The sequence below is a fragment of the Hemiscyllium ocellatum genome, chromosome 6 (assembly GCF_020745735.1).
Source record: "Hemiscyllium ocellatum isolate sHemOce1 chromosome 6, sHemOce1.pat.X.cur, whole genome shotgun sequence".
NCBI lineage: Eukaryota > Metazoa > Chordata > Chondrichthyes > Orectolobiformes > Hemiscylliidae > Hemiscyllium > Hemiscyllium ocellatum.
Genome location: NC_083406.1, coordinates 88,313,442 through 88,334,536, shown reverse-complemented (window position 1 = coordinate 88,334,536; position 21,095 = coordinate 88,313,442). Strand labels below are relative to the sequence as shown.

Below are 21,095 nucleotides of genomic sequence, written 5' to 3'. Positions count from 1 at the left end.
ATTCACTGGAATGTTGACCAGTTTGTTAGAAAGTATAACGGAAGATATGAAAAATTGGGAGTGTTCACTGAATAGTATTTGATACAGGTTTTTACAATTTTTAAAGAGAATATATATTGTGTTCAAGTAAGTGAAATGCTTAAAACAAAGGGACATGAAAACAGATTTAAAAAAGAAAAAACTTTTTAAACAATAGAAAAAGCCACTGAATTATGACACTTTTCAAAATCAAAATGCTGGAGAAACTCAACAGATCTGGCAGCACTTATGGTCAAGAAAAGAGAGTGAGCATTGAGTATAATATGACTCTACTTTGGAGTTTCACAGATGATACTAGGCCTGCTAAGTTTCTCCAGCACTTTGTTCTTATTTCCAATTTATAGCATCTGTAGAACTTCACCCTATTGAGACTATAGTTTACACCAAAACCTTGTATTCACACAACACAATTAACAAAGTAAAACATGGCAAAGCTCTTTCTAAGGAAGAAAATTCAAATAGGTTATTGGGAAAGAAGATCAACAGCTTATTCAAGGAGATTGGTTTTAAGGAATGTTGTTTTAGAAAAAAGTAAGAAATCCAGAGAGGAAATTCCGAATTTGGGTTCATTGCAGTTTATGGTATAGCCACCAATGGCATAAGTTAAAGTTGATAATGCACAAAGTGCCAGAACTAGTGGAGCACAAATATTTTAAAGGGCTTTAGGATAGGAAATGAAAGATGAGAAGGGCTAAGTGCAGAGAAGGTTTAGAGTGTAGGTTTGCTCGCTGAGCTGTAGGTTTAATATCCAGACGTTTCATTAAATGGCTAGGTAACATCATCAGTGGCGATCTCCAAGTGAAGCGAAGCTGTTGACTCCTGCTTCCTACTTTGATGTTTGTCCTGGATGGGGTTTGTGGTGATGTCATTTCCTGTTCATTTTCTGAGGGGTTGATAGATGGTATCTAGATCTATGTGTTTGTTTATGGCATTGTGGTTGCAGCGCCAGGCCTCTAGGAATTCTCTGGCATGTCTTTACTTAGCCTGCCCCACGATATTTGTGTTCTCCCAGTCGAAATGGTGTGTTTCTTTCCTCCGTGTGAAGGGCTACAAGGGAGAGAGGGTCGTGTCTTTTTGTGGCTAGTTGGTGTTTGTGTATCCTGGTTGCTAACTTCCTTCCTGTTTGTCCTACGTAGTGTTTGTGGCAGTCCTTGCATGGAATTTTGGAGACGACATTGGTTTTGTCCATTGGTTATACTGGGTCTTTTAGGTTTGTTAGTTTTTGTTTGAGAGTGTTGGTGGGTTTGTGTGCTACTAGGATTCTGAGGGGTCTTAGCAGTCTGGCTGTCATTTCTGCATAGAAGGTATTGAAAAGGATGAAAATTTTACAATTGAAGCATGAGGTAAAAAGCACAGATGGTGGTGAACAGGACTGGGTAGATTTAATGAGTTTTGAATGCCCTCAAGCTTATATGAGGGACCAACATTGGAAGCCAGTAGAAATAAATTGGAATAGTTCAGCCTAAACAATAAAGGCTGAGTCAGTGGTCATGCCAGGCAATGTTACAGAATTAGAACTGGTAGTTTTAACGAGGGTATTATGTCATCAGAATTCATCTCAGGTTCAATTGTGACTCCAAGGCTGAAAACAGACTAGTTGCCAGGGAGAGCGAGATGGGGTTTGGTGAGGACCAAGTACAATTATGTAGAGAGACTAAAGAAACTAGGATAGCTCTTAGTACAAGAAAGATGAAGGGCATAATACAAACAAGAGAACTACAAACAAGATTTTCTGTTGTGGTTGAAACAACACATTAATATGAAAAGGATTGTGGATGCAGATTAGGCGATGCATTTTCAAAGGGAATTGGATAAATACTTGAAAAGAAAGGAAACTGAAAGACCCTGTGGAAACAGCAGGGAAATTGATTTATTTATTTCAGAAAGTTCGCACAGACATCTTCTGTGCTGAAAAGGGGCTACTGCCATGTTGCCAATTCTACCCCAGGCCAACATCAGCAACTTCACATCATCAACTCCAAGCCATTAGAACAGTATTCACATTTCCACCTCAAAATCCATGACCCATCTCAACAATACAGTCATTAGATGTCAACAGTTTGTAATCATGATTTAATGCATTTAACGAGGTCTGGAGTACAAATACTGAGCCAATTTTCTAGGGCACATTTTCACTGTTGCTTAAACCTTTTAGCCTCTTCTATTTTCTCTGTCATGATCACTTCCTTCGGGTGAAAAATTCAGACCTGCTCTTTAAAATGCTTTTTCAAGCAAAATTAAATAAAGCGGATATGGCCACCATAATGGCTGTTAGTAGACAAAAGAACTCTAGGTTGTTCTGGAGAGCACCCTATGCTGCAAGTTGTCTATATTTACACTTATAAGTATAATTTATAATAAATTTATATAATATTGATATTCTCTCACACCCAACCTTCATGTGAAACATGTTGAGCAACTTACTGCTTCATACCATAACTCCTTGTAACAATTAACTTCTTAAACTGAAATGAGCAAATAGTCAAATTCAAACATATTATATCCATTTTTATTATATGAATTTTAAAAAGTACAGATTAACTGCATTTCTGCTCATAGTGACAACATTGCAAACCAAACAAACATTATCATTTGTGAAATAAACTTAAGGTGTTTGTTTATCCTCTGGTTGACGCATTTTTATATGTTTAACAAAATTAGAAATCAAAGTACATGAGTGTGAAAGTGAAGGAAGCAAAACAAATTGCAAAATCAGTAATGCTATTTTAAGTACTCCTTGACTTCCCTTTCTGAGAGAATCTTTCTCAGCCTACCAATTTTCATGCTTTTATTGAAGTTTCATGCCAGGTTAGTTTTTTTTAAAATTATGGATTCTTGAGCTTTGTTTGTCAAAATCTATATGTCTAATTGTAGCAGATGAGTTTTCTATAGAAATACATGTTAAGACGACAACACTCCCTAAATATGACAGTCTTGTTTACTTGGTATTCCTACCTTTAAGTCACATTGAGTGTTATCTCCCTCGGTATAATTTAAAGGTTGAAATGCCAAGTAAACAAGTCATGAAATAGCCATAAATCTGGATAAATTGAGCTACTTAATGATACAACCTTTTGTTATTCAATAGGAAATAATGTTGCTGTTAAACAAAATGCATAACCAATGCAGTTTTCAACAAATATTTGCATTGTATTTCCAGACCAAAGCATTTCACAGTCTTTGTTCTGGTATAAAATCTCTGATCTTCTGCAAACATAACTGCATGATAACAATTGAGCCCTACTGGATACTGAATGTTTTAACGACAAAAAAGTATATCTGAAATAACTGATAGCCTTAGTTCTACATTTTTCACATCTTAGGCATACCACAAATGACAAGGCATTTTAGAGTGTGCAACAAAATTGGGTTGCTATGTTCTCACACTTATGCAAATAGATTTTGTTATCTTTCCAGAATAATTATTTCTTAAAGACTTTGCTGATAGTTCACTTTTGTTTAATTAACAACTTAACATACGCCAATTTTTTTTCTGATGTTGAAATCCGCATGTGTTAAATGACTCTTCATTTGGATCAGTCACTTGCTAGAAGGGTTTGTGTTTTTGATATTCCTGAAATATTCAGAATAGCCTATTCACAGCAACAGGAAGCAATACTTGTCTCTTTAAAATATTCATTGATGTCAGTGAATTACAGTAAGCCAAGTTTGTATTCCATCATAAGATGTGGTTCACCCATAACTTCACTCTGGGCTGGGTCTAAAAAGAAAAGCAAATTAAGTGACAGTTCTCACAATATCTACAATATTTCACATTAAGATTAAGGCAATAAGGATACTTCAACATGAACTGATTATTGAATAATTTTACTGTAATTGAAATGATGAAACTATTGATATTCAGGCATTCGATTTTCTTTTCTGCTTAATGAATATCTTAATATATTTACACTAATTTTTCTTTACTTTTACATAAAGTTTTAGGTTTTATTTTTATTTGTTATACAACTATGAATTTTAGATAGTAATTAAAATGAAAAACATACTAAGCCTTAATAAAATTATTTACCATTCAATATGTCTTCAAAGCCAATGTATTCATCATTCCCTTGAAGAGTTTCCAGTGCAATGTTCGAACTAATGAGGAAAGGCAAGCGCTGTGCCTAATTGAAAGTAGAGTTACATATGGTTGACTACTGGAAATGTATTTTGAGATAATTGCTATCCATCCAAAATGAGGGTAAGAAAACAAGCATTTTTTTTTAAACCATACTGCTCAAAATACTTTTGATGTTTTTAATGCAACTGCATTCAAGTCCAAGCAATTCTTTAAGCACAGAAGCCATTTTGTCTAAGATATTGTCCTCTAATCGGAAATGAAATGAATAACCAGTTTATTTTGATGTTAACATTTTGGCCAAGATTAAGAAAACTCTCTTTCATAGAATCCGTACAGTGCGGAAAGCGGCCATTTGGTCCATCAACTCTGCACCTACCCTCTGAAGAGCATCCACTCAGATCCAGCCCCTCACCCTATCCCCATAACCCTGCTTTTTGCCATGGCTAACCTACACATGGACACGACAGAGTAATTTAGTACAATCAATAGACCTAGCCTGCACATCTTTGGAATGTGGGAGAAAACTGGAGCATTCAGAAACCCACGCAGATACAGGGAATACTTGAAAACTGCATAGTCACCCAAGGCTGGAATCGAACCTAGTGCTGTGAGGCAGCTGTGCTAACCACTGAGCCACCATGCTGCTTTCTCCTTACAAACATTACTATTGGATCTTTAGAACATGTCTGAACAATATGAAGGGCTTTTGTAAATGTTTCACCAAAAGAATAATATTTCTAAGGCACAGCATGTTCAAGGTAGCTCAATGTACTCAAGTAATGAATCTTGCACCCGCAAGTTATGATTAACAGTTTAGTCCACCACAAGGAGTTGGAAGGGACTTTCTGATTATTTACTCAATTAATCAACTTCTTTTGACATCATCACATAATGCACAACTACGGACATATTATTTGGAGAGTCCTCTTTGTTGGATGATTCAAAATTATTCTCTAGGTTTCATACTTAATGTATATCTCTTACATCATTGACCTAGCAAGCCTACTTCTGAGAGGTAATGATACAGAACAAAAAGTGAATAGGTCACAAATTAAATTCAGAAAATTTGTCAATGTGCAGAAGAGCACCAAAAAAAAAACTAGTCATTAAGGGATCCTTAGTCAGTCTGATGTAATATAAACCTAGCTCCACACTAAATTGTTGATTCAATGGTCAGAAGGCACCTCAGATATGCCTGCCCTGCATATTTTGATTGAATCATTTAATTTTTAACTAGCAGTGGAAACCTGAACTAAAGTCATTAAGTAATGAGCTATTCAAACATCTACAGTGTCAAAAAGAAAATAGCAAACCTGATATCGGTAGACGGAAATAACTTGAAACACTTGCTGCATTCTCTGCTGAAAAACAGCTTAGAGAGCCAGATGAGGATGCAACCAATGTATCAAATGCACACTATTCTTAAACAGACAAAAATCTGTACTCTTATACAGAATAATACAGATGACTATTTAAGTCAGTTTTTGGTGACTTTCTGTCTTGTGATTGTCTTTCATTTCTCTCATGCTTTAAGATTGTTAATATTACTTCAATCACGTAATCACATTCTATTTTCCTTGCAAAGAAACATAAGCTAGTAAAAAAAACTAATCTATAGGTGACATTATTAGTGATGTACATGCAAATTCTGAATTCAACTGCAGGTGAATTTGAACATATATAGTAAGCCTTCAGTGTTCCTATTTTCAGAAAGAGTATCAGGACTAGCCAATACATGCACTCTTCCTGTAAACTAATAAAAACCCATAATGCAATTATTTTTAATAGAGAAAGTGATCAAACAGACCAGCTTACCTGTTTTACTGCTTTGCATTCCATTTGCAACTTTAGTGGAGCATGCAGTCCTTGAATATTTCTCAATGTAGCAAAATTCATTTTGTCTTGATTGAGCCGAAACTGAATACAAAAAATACATCAATATTTCTCAAACTGTGAAATCAAAAGTTTCTGAATTTAAAGTCATGCTTTCAATAAGCTACTCCTATTCAACTAGATATTTTAAGTTATAAAACATACATACATATATTCAAGGTTAGTGCAAAGATGTGTAGCTCAGGTGCCAGTTGTCATGGTTGTGGGTATGTTTGCTGAGCTGGGAAGTTGATTTGTAGACGTTTCGTCCCCTGTCTAGGGGACATATTCAGTGCTTTGGAGCCTCCTGTGAAGCGCAGCTATACTTTGTCTTCTGGAACTTATTTGTTTAGTTTCTGCTGCTCCCGGTTACCGGTTCCACTTGTTTGCTCCAGTCTTTACATGAAATCTTCTAAATTACGATCATAGGACAAGCTAAACAGCGGACAGCCAGAGAATTCCTAGAAGTATGGCATTCATCCATGGACTCTACCAACAAGCACAATGACCTAGACCAATATACTGGCTACTGCAACAAAACCAGAACCAGCAACTGGAAGCATCAGAAACAACCTTTTCGAGTTCGGACAGCAGGAGCAGAGAACGGAAAAAGTGGCGCCTGCTGGGAAAGTAAGTGATTGCTTTTTTTGTAAAGTGGATGCAATCTAAACCCGCGACCCTACACCAAAGGGGTTTCCTCCCACTCATCTCCTCTAACCTTAGTAAGAGTTTGTAGACTCGCTAAGTTTTTCAGCTTTATCTTTCTTGTTTAGTCCTGTGTGGGCTTTCAGAGTAGCAGGGTACAGATGATAGGGCAGTTGCACGTTCCTACCCCAGAACATAGCAGGTGAAAGACATGACTCATGTCTCTGCTGGCCACATCTGCAGCAAGTGCACCCAACTCCAGCTCCTTGAAAACAGAGTTCAGGAACTGGAGTTGGATGAACTGCAGATCATCTGGGAGGCTGAGGGGGAAATTGAGAGGATGTACAGGGAGGTGGTCACTCCTCAGACACTGGATATGGACAGCTGGCTTACAGTCAGGGGACAGAAGGAGAACTGACAGTCAGAGCAGGGATCCCCTGTGGCTGTTCCCCTCAGCAAAAAGTATACCGCTTTGGATACTGCTGGTGGGGACAGCCTACCAGGGGAAAGCCATAGTTGTCAGGTCTCTGGCACTGAGCCTAGCACTATGGCTCAGAAGGGAAATGGGGGAGAATAGAAACAGGCTAGTGCTAGGGGACTCAATAGTTAGACGGATTTTGTGGTCAGGAACAGGACTCCCGGAAAGTATGTTGCCTCCCAGATGCCAGGGTCCAGGATGTTACCAATCGAGTTTACAAGTTTCTGAAGCAGGAGTGAGCAGCCAGAAACTGTGGTACATATTGGCACCAATGACATAGCCTGGAAAGGGATTGAGCATATGAAAAGTGACTACAGAGAGCTAGGATGGAAGCTGAAGAGCAGGATGAGTAGTATTCTCAGGTCTACTACCAGTGCCACAAGACAGTGAGGTGAGGAATAGTCAGCAAGTGCAGCTTAACACATGGCTGCACGGCTAGTGCAGGAGGGAGGGCTTTTAGATACTTAGACCATTAAGATGCCTTCTGGGGAAGGTGAGACCTGTACATGAAAGATGGGTTGCACCTGAACTGGAGGGGTACAAATGTCCTGGGTGGGAGACTTGCTCGAATGGTTTGGAAAGGTTTAAACTAATTTGGCAGGGGAGTGGGAACCAGAGCTACACATCTGAGCAGGGCGTAGTTGTAGATGAGGCAGTGATAGGATGTAGTGAATCTATCGGGATTGTTTTGTATGTGACGGAACAAAAGGATCGGTTAAAGTGTGTCAGCTTTAATGTAAGGAGTGTCAGAAATAAGAGTGATGAACTTAGAGCATGGATCAGTACTTGGGACTAAGATGTTGTAGCCATAATGGAGACTTGGGTTTCACAGGGACAGGAATGGTTGCTAGAAATTCCAGGGTTTAGAACATTCAAAACAAACAGGGAGGGGAAAAAAAAAAGAGGGGAGTGTAGCATTGCTAATCAGAGAGTGCATCACAGCTACAGAAATGAAGGATGTCTAGGAATGCTTGTCTGACTCAGTATGGGTGGAAGTTGGGAACAGCAAGGGAGCAGCTATCTCATTGGGAGGTCTTCTACAGACCCCCTAATAGCAGTAGGGAGATCAAATAACTCATAGGCCAGCAGATTTTGGAAAAATGCAGAGGTAACAGGGTTGTTGTTACGGGTGACTTCAACTTTCCCAAATATTGACTGGAATCTCCGTACTGCAGATGGTTTGGATGGAGCCACTTTTGTCAGGTGTTCAGGAGGGTTTGCTTACTCAGTACGTGGACAGGCCGACGAATGGCTTTCATGCTCAGCAATGAGCCAGGACAGATGTCAGATCTCGCAGTGGGAGAACACTTTGTTGGCAGTGACCACAACTGCCTCACATTTACCATAGCAATGGAGAGGGAAAGGCGCAATTACCATGGGAAAATATTTAATGGGGAAAAGGAAATTATGATGCTATGAGACAGGAGTTGGGAAGTACAGATTGGCAGCAATTGTTTCACAGAAAGGAAACAACAGACATGTGGAGACCGTTTAAGGAGCAGTTGTTGCAAGTGATGCATAAATTTATTCCTCTGAGACAGGCAAAACAAGAAGATTAAGGAGCCTTGGATGACAAAAACAGAGGAGCTTCTCATCAAAAGGAAGGCGGCAGCTTACATAGAGTGGAGGAAGCAAGGGTCTAGCACACACCTTTAGAGGATTACAGGCTCGCGAGGAAGGAGCTCAAAAATGGACAGAGGAGAGCCAGGAGGGGGCACGAAAAAGGCTTGGCAGGATGGATTAGGGAGAAGCCAAAAGTATTTTACTCTTACGTGAGGAATAAGAGAATAATCAGGTAGGCAGGGATAGCATAGGGAACTTGTGTGCGGAGTCTGAGCAGATAGGGGAAGCCCTAACTGAGTTTTTTGCTTTGGTTTTCACCAAGGAAAGGGACCTTTTGTGAATGAGAACTTTGTGGAGCAAGCTTGAACAGATCAAGCTTGAGGAAGTTGATGTGCAGAAAATTTTGGCAAACATTAAGATTGATAAGTCCCCTGGGCCAGACCAGATTTATCACAGGTTCCACCGGGAAGCGAGAAAGAAGGTTGCTAAGCTGCTGGTGAAGATCTTTGCTTCCTCACTCTCACAGGGATCGTACTGGAGGATCGGAGAGAGGCAAATGTTGCTCCCCTTTTGAAGAAGGGCAATAGGGAAATCCCTGGATATTACAGATCAGTCAGTGATACATCTGTGGTCAGCAAAGGTTTGCAAAGAATTCTGAGGGATAGGATTTATGACTATTTGGAAAAGTATAGTGTGATTAAAGGCAGTCAGCCTGGCTTTGTGAGGGGCAGGTCATGCCTCACAAATCTGATGGAGTTCTTTGAGGAGGTGACGATACACGATGAGCAGTGGACGTGGTGTGCAGCAAGGCATTTGATAAGGCTCCCACGGTAGGCTCAAAGTCAGGAGGTATGCGATACAACAAGACTTAGCTCTATGGATTCAGAATTGGTTGGTTGACAGAAAGCAGAGAGTGGTTGTTGATGAAAAGTATTCTGCCTGGAGGTCAGTAGTGAGTGGTGTCCCAAATGGCTCTGTTCTTGGGCCTTTGCTCTTTGTAGTTTTTGATATATGACTTGGATGAGAAGGTTGTGGGGTAGGTTAGTAAGTTTGCTGATGACACAAAGATTGGATGTGCCATTGATAGTATTGAGAGCAGCTTGACATTGACAGGATGCAGAGCTGGGCTGAGAAATGGTAGATGGACTTCAACCTAGATAAAAGGGAAGTGATGCATTTTGGAAGGTTGAACTTGAATGCTGAATATAGGATTAAAGACAGGATTCTTGGCAGCGTGGAGGAACAGAGGGATCTGGGTGTTCAAGTGCACAGATCCCTCAAAGTTGCCACCCAAGTGGATAGGGTTGTTAAGAAAGAATATGGTGTTTTGGCTCTCATTAACAGGGGGATTGAATTTAAGAACTGTGAGGTTTTGCTGCAGCTCAACAAAACCCTGGAGAGACCACACTTGGAATATTGTGTCCAGTTCTGGTTGAGCCATTATAGGAAAAATGGTGCAAAGGAAGTTTACCAGGATGCTGTCATGACTGGAGGGTTTGTCTTATGAGGACAGGTTGACTGTTCTCTCTGGAGAGGAAGAGAGGTGACCTGATTGAGGTATACAAGGTAATGAGAGGCATGGATAGAGTTGATAGCCAGAGAGATTTTTACCCCGGGCAGGACTGACTGCCATGAGGGATCATAGTTTTGGTGTTAGAAGGAAGGTATGGAAGAAACGTCAGAGGTAAGTTCTTGATGCAAAGAATTGAGAGTGCATGGAAGGCGTTGCCAGCGGTGGTGGTGGAAGCAGAGTCATTAGGGACTTCTAAGTGACTTTAGCCTTTATTACAAGAGGGTTGGAATACAAGAGCAACAATCTTGCTACAATTGTTCAAAGTTTTACTGAAATCACATGGAGCACTGTGTACAACTTTGTGCATTGTAGAATATATCTGCCTTAGAGGGAGTAGTATTGAAGTTTCACTAGAATGAACCTTTTGATCTGTTTGAACAGATATTTTTTGAGAGGGGGTTTCTCTTAGATGCACAACTAGAACCGGCATGCAGTGTTTCAGGATACCCACAGGGTTCGATTCTGGGTCCTCTTTTGTTTGCCATTTGTATAAATGATTTGGATGAGAATATAGAAAGCATTTTAATAAGGCTGCAGACAAAACAAAATTAGTGGCAAATTAGACAGTGAGGAAGGTTTTCTAAGACTTTCAAGGAATCTTGATCAAATGGGTCAATGGGCTAAAAAATGGCAGATGCAGTTCAATTTGTATAAATGCAAAGGTAGGGCTTATACAACCAATGGTAGGATTTGGGTAGTGTTGTAGCACAGAGTGACCTAAGGATTTAGGTACATAATTCTTTAAAGTTTGCATTACATATAGACAGGGTGGTTAAAAAGGTGTTTCACCTGCTTGCCTTCATTGCTCAGTCCATTGAGTATAGGAGTTGGCAAGTCATGTTGAGGTTGTACAGGACATTGGTGAGGCCTCTCCTGGAATATTGTGTCCAGTTGTGATCACCCAGTTATAGGAAGGATATTGTTAAGCTGGAGAGGGTTCAGAAGAGATTTACCAGAATGTTGCTGGGTGTGAAAAGTTTGAATTATAAAGGAAGGCTAGATATGCTCTAGTGAAAAAGGTTGCAGCCTAGGAGGTTGAGAGGTGACTTTATTGAACCTTTTAACATAATGAGGAGTATGGATAGAGTTAATGATAGGTGCCTTTTCCCTAGGATATGGGATTACAAGACTAAGGGGCACATTTCAAGATGATAGGAGAAAGAGTTAAAAAAAAAATGAAGGGCAACTGTTTTAAGCAGAAGGTAGTTCATGTGTGGAATGAATTTCCTGAGGAAGTGATGGATGTGGATACAATTACAATGTTTACAAGATATTTACAAACATGCATAGTAAATGTCTGGAGTGATATGGGCCAGGAGCAGGCAGGTGAGCCTAGCATAGTTTAGGATAATGTTTGGCATGGATTGGTTGGACTGAAGGGTCTGTTTTTGTGCAGCATGACTCTAAAGGAAGCATTTTGGATTAGAATAAAAAGAAACTGCTTCACTCAAAGCGTGGTGAATATTCAGAATTTTGCGCCTAAGCAAGCTGATAATGTTCAGAGTACAGTGGAGGTAGGGTCACTGTACAGAAGGAAGATGTTTAGCCAATCTAGATACCAACTCTCTGGAACAATCCAATCTGTCCCATTTCCCTGAACTATTCTTGTAGCCCTGGAAGTATATTTCCCTTTAGTGCCTAAATAATCATTCATCTCCCGTTCTACCATCAGCGTAGATAACATGTTCCTTATCGTTACCATTTGTTGCATAAAAACACTGCACTTCATTAACTCCCGGTACTCTGGCTCAAAATCTTTATTTCATCCTTGCACTGTAACTTGTAATATAGTATTCTAAGTTTAGGTCTATGGATTTTGAATTAGCAACTGGCAGGATTTCGATGTTACTGAAGTTAATAATTAATTTGACTAAAGAATTTATGTCATCCTGGTGATTTGTTAAAAAAGTTTTTGAGGACTGTCTTTAGAATGAATGGGTATCGTGAACCACTAATGTACTTTTAGTTTATATTAAACTGTTTTGTGACCCAACAATGTAACTAATGTTTAATTATTAAAGGTTTATCAGACTAGTCTTTTTAAGGTCAGGGGAGTGTCCAAAGCTTCGACTGGGAAACTTTCAGGTTCCAATTTTTACTTTGAGTAAAGCAGGCGTGTGAAGTTCTTGGAATAAAATGACTGTGTGGAACCATGTTCCTGAGAGGGGAAGGATATATGGTGAACTAGGTTACACTAGTGAGGTATTATTGTTAGTCCCAGACAAGCAGTGTTTGGATAAAACCCTGAAGAGGTTACTTTAAAAAGCACTGCACAATTAAGCAAATACGTGATAACTCCAGGAAGGTTGAAATCACACGTGACTTAACCTACTGACATTTTAGTTAAAGGATTCTGGTTAGAGTATGATAAAAGTGGTGGTTGGGTAGCAAACCAGGGATGTATTTTGAGTACTATTTAAATAATATCTTTTTGTCTTTTAATTTATAAAGGAATGTTTTGGGATTAATAGGATTATACTTTCACCGTGTGTTTAAAAATCTTTTGAATTTGTATTATAAGTATGCGGTTTAGTTTATTCTATTTTATCTTCTTTACTTTTAATAATAAACTTGTCTTTTATCAGTATAAAAATAATTGGAGCATTGCATGTTACTTTTCAGCAAACAAATCAAACCATGATCGATCAAGTCAGGTTTCTGTCCAGGATTTGACTTGTCTGGTCTTAACATCAGCAGGAATCATAATACTTTTACCATCAGCTAGCAGAAAGAGCTTTCTTTTGACTATCTTATTTTTAGGAGATCAATTTTTTTTTAATTCTGGGAATAAAAGAATATAGAGATCAAGAAAGAAAGTGGAGTTAATGTCCAAGATCAGCTATGGTTATATTAAATTTTGTAGCTGCCTTGAGGGGCTCTGTGTTTGACAACTGTTTCTATTTATTAAGCTCTTATGACACAGGCTTGTTTCAGGCAAATGTTGTGAGACTGAGGTAGAAGTTTGTTGCATTGTTTCTGCAATATTCTGCTTTGGACTGTGCTTCAATACCACAGAGAGCAAAAGAACAGTGCATCTATCATGCATTAAGTTTTAACATTTCAATAACAAAGCCTCAACTCTACTCTCTGTTTGTTAATCCTTGCACACGTTCCATCGTCATCTTTGATCAGAGAAATAAAGAATATGGGAATTGTGCAGAAAACTGGAGGGGAACACCACCCAAAATCTTGTTGAGTGTCTGAGAAGCCACGAAGGGCCAAATGGCCTATACCTGCTCCTTTAATTTTTTTCAATGGCCTGCAAAACTTCAAACACACATCACAGCATTACAAAGCATCAAAGGAATTGATGTATACGTGAACATAGAAAGCATTTCTAACAGGCAGAAGGTCAGGGAGATTTTTAATACATTTCTAAATAAAAGCGTTCCCACCCACTGTGTACATATAATCATCCCCTTTTCAAGACAGTTAACACAACTCCTCTGTTGCTTGTAATTTTCTACTATAGCAGGCAGCATTTGCACTTCTACCAAGTATTTTTTTTAAAAAGTTCAACAACAACCCAGAGTAGAAGTCACAGATTACCCAAAAGGGTTCTACAGCCAATTCTAGCAAATCCAGTTCTTAATCTCAGAATTTATTGAGAGTGAAACAATGACGTAATGGTATTATCGCTGGACCCTTAATCCAAAGACACAGCTGATGCTCTGGGGACCCAAGTTCAAATCCTGCCAAGGCAGAAGGTGGAATGTAAGTTCAATAAAAATCTGGAATTAAGAGTCCATTGTCAATTTTTGAAAAAACCCATCTGGTTCACTCATGTCATTTAGGGAAGGAAACTGCCATCCTTATCTGGTCTGGCCTACATGTGACTCCAGACACAACAATGTGGTTGACTCTTAACTGCCCTCCTGGATAGGCAATAAATGCTGGCCCAGCCAACGATGCCCTCATGCCATGAATGAGTAATTAAAAAGCACACAGCACGGGCAGTGATTATTTGACCATTCTTGTCTGAGGAGTGTATCAGCTGCGTTCCAGTCCACAACCTTCTCCCCCTAGCACTGCAATGTTTCTTTCAGATAATAATGCAATTCTTCAATGCCTCAATTGAACCTGCCTCCACCAAATTATAAGATAACATATTGCAAATCCCAATGACTCACTACCTGGAAGTTTCTCATATCTCCACTTCCTCTTTTGTCAAATATTTTAAACCTATGCCCACTGATTTTAATCTTTCCACCAATGAAAACAATTTTCTTCTACCTGCTCTGACAAGACCCCAATGATTCTAATCAGGGATTAAGCATAGGAATTTCCCACTGTCTGTCTGAGATATTGTCTTTATTTCTCATCCACTGGGACATGATTGTCATCAACACCAAAGTCCATCATTGGAAATGCAAATATACAGCTTCAACTTGATGAGGGAAACTAAATCATTGATTTCAAGCCAACATTTTTAAATTGATAATTTTCCAAATTTACTGTCTCTTACTTAATTGTATAATCACAACGCTAATTTGTATTAGATAAAAACTTTTTCTCCATACAATAACTGAATGACCAATGAGGTAATGATCAGAGGTTTAGGACTGAATGCCAAATATCAGTGGGCATGCCATGCCAAAAAGTTTAGAAATAAAGTTTGAAATGGGCTATAATTTTATTTTTCAATTGCAAATTCTTAACTAGATGGCTGTTTTACACGTGAACTTTGACCTTGAAGGTTTTTTTTGACTATGAGGAAGTATGACACTAATATTTAAATACCTCGCATGCCTAAACAAAAAGTTGAAATAAACTGTTCACATTTCTTCTCACTGAACTGTTGACCCAGACCTCATGAGGCTCTCACCCATGCACTTTTGAGCATACACCACAGCAATAAAAAGCAAGAGCAGGAATCACAAACATTTTCCTCTCAAACCCAAATGCATTCAAACTAAGCAAAGCACCCCAACTGCTGTCCTCACTGATCAGTAAACTGAATAAGCAGCAATTGGAGCTAATGATCTCTGTGACACGGCATCACACTGTACTATGCTTACATAGTACATACTATACCATTGAGGAAAATAAATATATACCGCATTAAAATGATTTTAAGTAAAACACAGAAGTGTCTGAACTTACATTGTTTTCCAAAATTTCCAGGGGATGACTTGGCAAAAGTTCAGACTTAACATTGAAGAATCTTAAAGACAAGAAAATATTGAACTTTTTTAAGGACTGCCATCACAATTTACATGTTATTTGATGCCTGATGGATTCTGACTCAGTAGCAGGTTGTGTTCCTAATTGTTAAGTCTTTAATCCTTGCTAAATTTTATGCTTCCTAACCTATTCTCCCATTTGAAGGTAAAATGTCACTGTAGTCTTTCCGAACCATAGGGCTGCTCTATTAGTGATAGACAACTAGTGGTGGTTTAACTTGAGGCTCACCACACCTCAGGCGAGGGACAAGGTTGAAAAGGAGAATGTTTGATGGTATGGAAACTGAACTCATGCTCTGCTCTGCAAATCAGCCGTCTAGCCAACTGAGCTAACTGACCACCCACCAAAGGTTTCTTCAAATCTATTGCTAAAAAAAATTACTATTTAATAATGTTCTGCTGAATCTATGTGCTAACGCTTGGACATAATCACAGGAGTGATATTCTGATTCTGAAGAGGATCTGATAGTCATTCGCTCGAATTTTGTTCCATAACCCAATGTTTTTAAACTTTTCCCACTATGACCCCCATTTTAAGGCTTGAAAAATGTTGCAATCCCTTGACAGCAATGAGGAAGCAGGAGAATACCTATTAGAGCAGGCAGAAGGAGAATTGGCCATTGCTGCCTTGGAGTTTGACGGCCTAAAATTTTACCTCCACTTTGGGAAGCCCTGGTATCAAGTGTTTTTATTTCCTTCAATGTAGAAGTCATTGAGATTTAATTACATGCTCCAAGAATATGGTGGGACAAGTTCAAAGGACTAAATAGTCCACTCTTTTTTAACCTTACTAAAACATGAACTAGTCACCCAGAACATTAAAAATGATTAAGATATCAAATGAATAATTTAAAATGTAGGTTTTTAATCTTCTCTTCAAATCAGTAACACAAATATGTAACTATAAATACTGATTGCCTATCCCATTTCCAGGAACCACTAATTAATTTTCCAGAGTAAGCATTCATTGTTTATTTCTGCAGAACTGATGTTTTTGGCTCCACAACCAGGAAAGACAAAGTACTAAAATTTGATTCTTTGAATAACAAAATAGTTTCACGTACAATTAACATCCTCTGTTTCAGTTAACCGTTTTACAAAATTACAATCCATCTAACGAAGGTATATTTTTCCGAAACGAGGATACTAAAATATTAAGGCATTAGTATATTAAAAGAAATTCTGATCTGCTGCTTTTTTCTGATCTCATTTCTGTCACGAGGGGCCACGTTTCAATTTTTCCCCAATCACATTTGCTGTCTTGTTTTGATCTGGTAACTGGGGACTGTAGCATTGAATGATGAGTCTTCGCCATCCCAGCTTTTCTATTTTTCATGGAGTTGACCATTTTCATGATCACTCGAATCCCCACTCAATCCCCCACCGGTTCCTGTTCCCTGTCTTGGTCATTAGCTGGCACCAATAGCACATATTTGGACCCTGTTCTCAGTACTTCTGAGTACTGCCATTGGAAAAAACTGGAAGGAAAATTCCTGAATAATCATAGAAATTCAGAATTTAAGGCAATGGCACGATACAACACATTTTTTGATGCAGTCTTTGGTAGGCTGGACTGCAGCTCCCAAGTCATTTGAAGGACAATCCTGTTTGATTGCATCACATGTCAAGCCTCTCTGTAGAATTACAAGTGTATTTCTTTAGAGCAGAAAATGTTTTCTAGGACCCTGATGTTAAAACATCAGGAATGGAACCAGTCAGGAGTGGACTGGAGTACTTGGCTGGATCATTACCACGAGGTAAAAACAATGACTGCAGATGCTGGAAACCAGATTCTGGATTAGTAGTGCTGGAAGAGCACAGTAGTTCAGGCAGCATCCAAAGTGCAGCGAAATCAACACTCAAAAGCTTGAAACCATTTTAGACAAAGGCAATCTGCATATCAGACGCTTGATCCGTTTGCCTAAACCCCCACCCCTCTGCCACCAATAAACAAGCATTTTAGTGTGTACTATTTACAAAATGTCGCGAATCAACTTGCCAAGACTTCCTTGACTACATGTCCTAAACCCGAGAGTCCAAAATTCAGAAGGAAAAGGATGCTGTGAAAGGAACACTGCTGCCTTCAAAAACCCATACTCAATGTCTGTTAAGTTCCCCACAATCTCAATCAGTAAACATCCTTTCATCATCATTGGGTCAAATTCCTGCAACTTCCTACCATACAGCATTCTGAGAAGTGGCTCACTAGCATTTTCTCAGAAACTAAGAATAAGCAGTTTTAAAAATGGCCTTTTCAGCAGCATATGCTTCAAGGACTATTTCAAAACTTTATTTTGGGAGAAATGGAGGGAAGCACACCTGGTGAATATAACTTTGTGATAAGATAAAAATAAAATGTTCGTGACATAGTCAGTTGAGGATATGACTGAGACTTCTCAGAGGTTAAATGTCTGTAAAGGATATTGATGGGAAATCTTTCTTTGCACTGTTTGCCACAGTTTTGTATTTTTCTTTTTCTTGGCAGCCTCATGAGAATATATTCAGTGACTGACTACAAAAGTAACCAAATTACAAAAATAAAAAACTTAGGCCTATCATGACAGGTTTCACGCATATCTGACTGGTCCAGTATTAGTATCATTTGGATTATCACAGAGTAATCACAAAACACCCATTATAAGGACAATACTGTCATAAATGTTACACTGAACACATCACTTTTTTCTCATGCTTTTAAGACAATACTGTTTCAAAGTCTGACACTTATTGTTTGGAAGCAAGACATCAAAACACTATAAATCCAAAGGATAAATAAGTCGTTTTGGACACTAATTGGAGCAGACTGGTTTGGGACTGCAGAGTAAAGGAAGCTTGCCAGCTCCAACAGCAATCATTGATACAGAAAACCCACTCATCAATTCAGACATTTCATAATAGAAGTACAGTATAAAGAAAAACATGAATTGGTTCTGATTAATAAACTCTATGTTCACCCTACAGAGTAACAGTTTGTCCCCATATCATAAAAACAGAATAAAGTGGCAAAGAACAAGAACATGTAGTAATGGGATCAACCTGAAAATAACTATCTAAATATTTAATGAACAGGCCATCTTACCACACAGTTAATTGCTTCCAAACACATGACTACCTCATATTGTAACTGAGCAACTTCAACATTATTCAGCAATAACTTTGACAATCAGTAGCTACTCAAGATATACAGCACTTACCCCCGACGCAATGTATCATGCACACCATAAGGTCCTGCATTAGGAGCTAGTTCACCAACAGGAACACTGTCCTTCAACTGAGATTTAAGTCCTCTGGAATACTGTAAGAAACAATATTGCAAATCCTTAAAATGTAACATAGCTTATAATCAGAAGAGTGAAATGTTATATGGTACTGTTCAATCTTCAGGTGGGGCTCTCCTTTCTTTATGTTATATGCACAAGATGCAAGATTATTGGCTAGATCAGCATTCATTACACATTCCAAATTGTGATGACAAAGGTGAGTTGTCTTCCTGAACCACTGCAGTCCATGTGCTGTAGGTAGACCCACAGCACTGTTAGGAAGGGACTTTCAAGATTTTGATCCAGTGAAGGAATAGTGATAAAGATCCAAAGTTGCTAATGTACAGATTCTGAACCTTAAACAACTGGAATATGGCACCTGACATGCTAAGTAGAGCCTGGTGCTCTCATTACTTGTCACAAAGTTCTATCTATTCATGCCCCAAATCTTAGGATGTCATACACAACAGATCATGAAAGACTTTGAACAGGTTGACAGTAACTACCTTAACTCATAGAACACCTATTGTGGAAGCAGACCAGTCCATTGAGTCCACCCTCACCCTCCAAACAGCATCGCACCCAGACTCACCCCGTACCCTGTGCCGACAATCCTGCATTTCCCATAGGCTACAGTGAGGATTGCAGATGCTGGAGATTAGAGTGGTGCTGGAAAAGCACAGCAGGTCAGGTTCGGATGCTGCCTAACCTGCTGGGTTTTTCCAGCACCACTCTAATCTTGACTCTGCATTTCTCATGGTGAGCCAGCCTATCCCGGGTCATTGGGGAAATGGCCATTCTAACTAAGCTTTGGCCTGTGGGAGGAAACTCACGCAGAGTCTCTAAAGTACCAAACTGGCTGCACAGTATCTCGACAGCCTGAAAAGGTGTTGTGTACATGAGATCTCCCCTATGCTACACACAAGAGCACGGGTCTGCTGAACCCGACAGGAAGTGAAACAAAAACGATGAAGCCGTGCCCACGACACTTTAATACGGCGCCGTATGAAGGGGAGCGGTGAGGTGAATGATAGCGTTTGACGGGCACTCCTGCCGGCTCCTTCCCCCGGGCCTGGCTGTGTGCGAGCAGGCCTGAGGCCTGCAGTCGGCCCGGAGCCGGTGACTCATCAGAATGTAAACCGGCATCAGTCAGCCCCGACAGGCCGCCGCCGTCGCAGCGCCCGACCAGGCGCAGGCGCAGGCCCAGGCCCAGTAAAGCGTGTCTGTGTCTAACGCAGCCCCTCACCATCTCCGCTCACAGCCCGATTTTTTCACCCTCCGTCCCGGCTCAGTGACAACTTCCACCCTCGTGACCTGCTCAGAATGTCGTCACTTCCTGCGGCCGCGCTGAGGGCAGGGTCAGTCAGAGCCGTTGTGGTAGTGTCCCTCCCTCTGACCCCGGACACCCGGGGTTACACGTCCCATCTCTTCAAGGGGTGTGTGTGATCTCTGAACTAAACTCAAACAAAACAACTGCGGATGCTGGAGTTGAAACAGAAATTGCTGGTGAAACTCAGCAGGCTTGTCAGCATCCTCAGTAAGAAAGCACAGTGAACGTCTCCATTGATTCTTCTTCAATGCATCTCAAGATTAGTCTTGATTTTATTTTGAGAGAAAATATCTCAAGAGGCGCACAATCTTTAGTCTCAAATTCAAATACCAGACATCAACACACCGTTCCCACCAAGGGGAAAATCGCCAAGTATTTTTCTTCCACTGCTAATCAAAGAAAAAATAAGTGCTATAAAGAAAGGGAGAACCCAATGGTTTCATTCAAACATTACGACCAATTTAGATCACTTACTCAATGAATTGTATTTCTGTAGCACTGTTAACTTCATTAAAGCTGTGCGAAGGTGCTTCACAGAGAGTAAATCAGACCAGAAAGTTACACTGAAACAACAATGAGACAGTCGGAAGGCAAGAGGTGGGTATTTTTTTAAAAAAGGAGAGATGCAGATGCGGAGAACTCCAAAGAGGGAACTGCTCCTGCATATTATGAAAGGCAAAAGATTCATTTTCAGAACAACAGTTTCCAAACTGCAAACAGTTAAAGACGTCTCCAGATGATACCAGGGAAAGTCATCTAACATATTTTACTATTTATTGCATTTTTATAATAAGCTACCCAAAATAAGCATGAAAACTCTGGACGGATGGTTAAGGACAGGTAATAATAAGAAAATGCAAAAGAAAAATATTCATTAATACGTCACTTTATTGACTACTGGACGATTTTGTGGCAAATGAAATACTTTTGAACTTTGCTCAATGTTGTTGGGAATATATCAGCACTGAGAAACAGAAAAGTAAAATTTGTTTTCTCCGAGCTAGTGCACTTGCTGAAATTTCAAATAAAATAACATCCGTAGATTTAGCATACAAATATCAATAAATAGAA

The 21,095-nt window shown here is 39.4% G+C and overlaps 1 protein-coding gene across 1 annotated transcript; it reads right to left on the bottom strand.

Annotated features, from left to right (window-relative positions):
• Positions 1-2,526: 2,526 nt before the first annotated feature.
• On the bottom strand, positions 2,527-20,046 carry pomp (proteasome maturation protein). The gene is made up of 6 exons (XM_060826763.1): positions 19,941-20,046; positions 18,629-18,729; positions 15,355-15,415; positions 5,936-6,037; positions 4,070-4,163; positions 2,527-3,760 (listed from the first exon to the last, which is right to left on the bottom strand). The coding sequence occupies exons 1-6, from the start codon at positions 19,941-19,943 to the stop codon at positions 3,693-3,695; spliced, it is 429 nt and encodes a 142-aa protein (XP_060682746.1). The 5' UTR covers positions 19,944-20,046; the 3' UTR covers positions 2,527-3,692.
• Between the last annotated feature and the right edge of the window lie 1,049 nt (positions 20,047-21,095).